At 38.9% G+C, this 3,345-nt stretch overlaps 1 protein-coding gene across 1 annotated transcript; it reads left to right on the forward strand.

Annotated features, from left to right (window-relative positions):
* Positions 1-1,058: 1,058 nt before the first annotated feature.
* Positions 1,059-3,244, forward strand: LOC104966779 (DEP domain-containing mTOR-interacting protein-like; the record flags this gene model as incomplete). The annotated part of the gene is made up of 3 exons (XM_010796068.1): positions 1,059-1,450; positions 2,606-2,676; positions 3,140-3,244. Coding segments are annotated over exons 1-3 (264 nt in total), but the record flags the coding sequence as incomplete, so codon positions are not given.
* Between the last annotated feature and the right edge of the window lie 101 nt (positions 3,245-3,345).

The following is a 3,345-nucleotide window of genomic DNA, read 5'->3' on the forward strand; positions in this document are numbered from 1 at the left end:
GATTGATTAAGTTAAAAACGAATGTGATTTGTTTATTGAGAGATGTAGATTGATAAAAACGGTTTGAATGCTGCTAAAAATTCAGTCTATTATATTTGCATTTTTAATGAGACTGCATAAGTTAAAAACTGTTTAAAAGCATAATTCATAAAAATACACTAAGAAAGGAAAAACAATATTCACAAGTGGTAAAAAATATATGTAAAGCATGTATTTTTGCATTTATTATTTAATGTGCATTGTATTTACAGTAATTATTTTTATTTTTCATTTAAGGTTTTTTCACCTTACAACCTTGCTACATATGCTGTACTGCAAAAAATAAAGTAAAGAAGAACTCAAAAGAAAACAAAGTTGTGGTCATTGTATGAGTGAAACCCAGTGAAAACCTCCTATGGACTGTACCATCCCTTTCAAGCTGGGAAACTGCAAAATACCCAAGGGCTTGACACTTATAACATGTTGTACACAGTGGAAATAAACATTCTGGTCACCTCAACATCAGGGATCTTATACATTAAACTCCTTCTGAATCAAACCGTCACAGTAGCCTTACCTTACTGATCCCTCTTAAATTAGAAAAAAACACGTTACTTTACCAGCAGAGAGAAAATGGATTATTAAATATGTGACTAATAAAGAGCAGTTTAATTATTAAGTATTATTCTGTTGATGGATGTCATTACATTTGTTGAAAAGCACATAATGACTTGTTTAAGACACGTTTTGTCAAAGTTTAGGACTTGGACTTGAACTTGCCCATCCTGACTTGAGACTTGACTCGGACTTGAGCGCAAAGACTTGAGACTTGACTCGGACTTCCAAAACAATGACTTGGTCCCACCTCTGGTAAATAGTGCTGGGTCTTGTTGACTTGGCCTACGGTTAGATTTGTAATTAGAAAACAATGGTAGAGAGAGGTCCCATGGGAACTTGACTGAAGTGTGCAACCATGTCAGAAAAGTTTATAATGGGAAAGAGGCTTTACAGAACTAATACAGTAACCCACTTTTTTAAAACTATGGTGCCAGTTTATGATAATTGATGGGGATTAAATGAGGCATCTGTCTTCCAAATGAGCTTTAATCCAATATAAATGTTGATTGACCTGCAGGTAGACCAAGGCCAAGTTAATAAATGGTCAAACTGCTGTCTATATCCAGCTTTATTGCTCTTGTTTGTTAACTCATACACTGGTGTTTCATTGTGTCTACATTATTCACTGTACTGTACCACAAATTGGACCCTCCGGGGACATTAAAGGTTTCTTATGTATTTGTTTAACATCTGTCTTTGTTTCTCTGCGTCTCAGTGAGTCCCACTAAAGAGATTAAGGTGACGGTGGGAGTCCGGCGGAGCAGCATGAGCAGCAGCTGTGGCAGCAGCGGGTATTACAGCAGCAGTCCCACGCTCAGCAGCAGTCCACCTGTGCTTTGCAACCCCAAATCTGGTGAGATAACACACACAACACAAAACACACACATACACAAATGACCTCATGTAAACTGAGGAAGAAATTGGAATATTGCTGTATGCTAATCGTGCAAATAACTTTGTTTTTTGCTTTGTGTGTCTTTACTGCTGTTGGTTTTTCTTTGATGTGTCAAGGAGTCCTTGACAGAGTCTCTTTGTAGCACCAGAGCTCTCTTAACATGAACACTCGCATGCAATACAAGAAAAGGAAGGCACACAAGCACGTACAAAATCCTCCTCTGTCCCAAATTAACCGTATCATATCAAAAAAATCTAAAGCATTCAAGGAGACATTAAAACAAGTCTGGTATGCTTTCCTGAGGACACGGATAAATAGAAATATGTCAGCAGCCGATGAGGCATTAAAGAGGAGCTGTCCTCTAGATGTGATGAGATCAGGATATACAGAGAGATTATGGAAATAACCAGATCAAGACGATAAAAGGGTCTCACTCACTTCACTTCTTCTGTCTCATCAGATTAAAGTGAAGTGACACACAGTAAACCACAAGTGCTTTGTCAGGAGCAAACATACTGAGCAGCACACACAGGCTTTTTGAAGGACGTTCTCCCAGATAGAGAAATACAAAGAGACAATATCTAATACATTAAGTATGTATATATTTTTTTCCTCATTTGTCATTTCCTTTTCATATCATCCCAACTGCTATATTAAACCATATGCTTTGTTGTGAAGTATGTCAGATGTGTGTACTCACCCACATTTGTCTTCAATATGAGCAATGCATGGTACAGTTGATGGGTCTTTATGGATTATTGGCTCCTTGTAGCTGATCACTCAGTTATATCTTCCCAGTTTTCTGTTACGTCAAGTTGTACTAAGGGAGTAAAATCATTTTCCGAGACACAAAAGTCCACTTTAGTCCTGCGTAGAGTCCTGCGTAGAGTCATGTGGTGAGTAATGTTAAGGGGAAATTGGAGTAGGGGAAAGAGAGCTATACTGTTTCAGGAAGCAGTGAGCCTCCAGACACGTGACATTATTAGCACTTTCTACACACTTTCTAACTAACAATATGTGCGTGTTGGTGTGTTGTGCGTGCGTGTGTGGGTGTTTTTGTTCGATTTTCATGGTATCAAGTAACATCTTATGTGTGTGTGTTTCTCCCAACAGTTCTGAAAAGACAAGTGAGCCCAGAGGAGCTGCAGACACTAGGAGGATCTTTTATAAAGAAGACATTCACTGTAAGACACACACACACACACACACACACACACACACACACACACACACACACACACACACACACACACACACACACACACACACACACACACACACACACACCCCAATAGTCACACAAATGTGGGAATGTGTGACAAACAATTATAGATAATACCGCAGTGTACTAAAGTCATGTGCATATTCAGGAAGCTTCATCACGTGTCTCAGATAATAATTTGAATGAAAACAAATGTGAATACTACAAGATGCGTAATTTTATGTTTGTACCATTATTTAAAGACATGTTGCACAGTGTGGATGGTTTGATCTTTTTTTGGAAGCAGTACATTATGTAGAGATTCACCACAAACATCATCTCACTTGCTACAACCACATCAGCAAATGTTTTTTGGTTCTATACAAACAGTGGGCGCTAAAAACGTTGAGATTTATCTACATTTCATGTTTCTCGTTGTTCTTCAGATTGTGGGTGATGCTGTGGGCTGGGGCTTCGTGGTGCGAGGCAGCAAACCCTGCCACATCCAGGCTGTGGATCCCGGTGGACCTGCAGCTGCTGCTGGCATGAAGGTAAGGACGGAGAGATGAACGGAGACTTAAAGGTCCCATGTCATGGCCATTTCCACTGATCATAATTCCATTGTTGAGGTCTACTAGAATAGATTTATATT

Source organism: Notothenia coriiceps, unplaced genomic scaffold (assembly GCF_000735185.1).
Source record: "Notothenia coriiceps isolate Sejong01 unplaced genomic scaffold, NC01 NC01_scaffold00002226, whole genome shotgun sequence".
In the NCBI taxonomy this organism is placed as follows: Eukaryota; Metazoa; Chordata; class Actinopteri; order Perciformes; family Nototheniidae; genus Notothenia; species Notothenia coriiceps.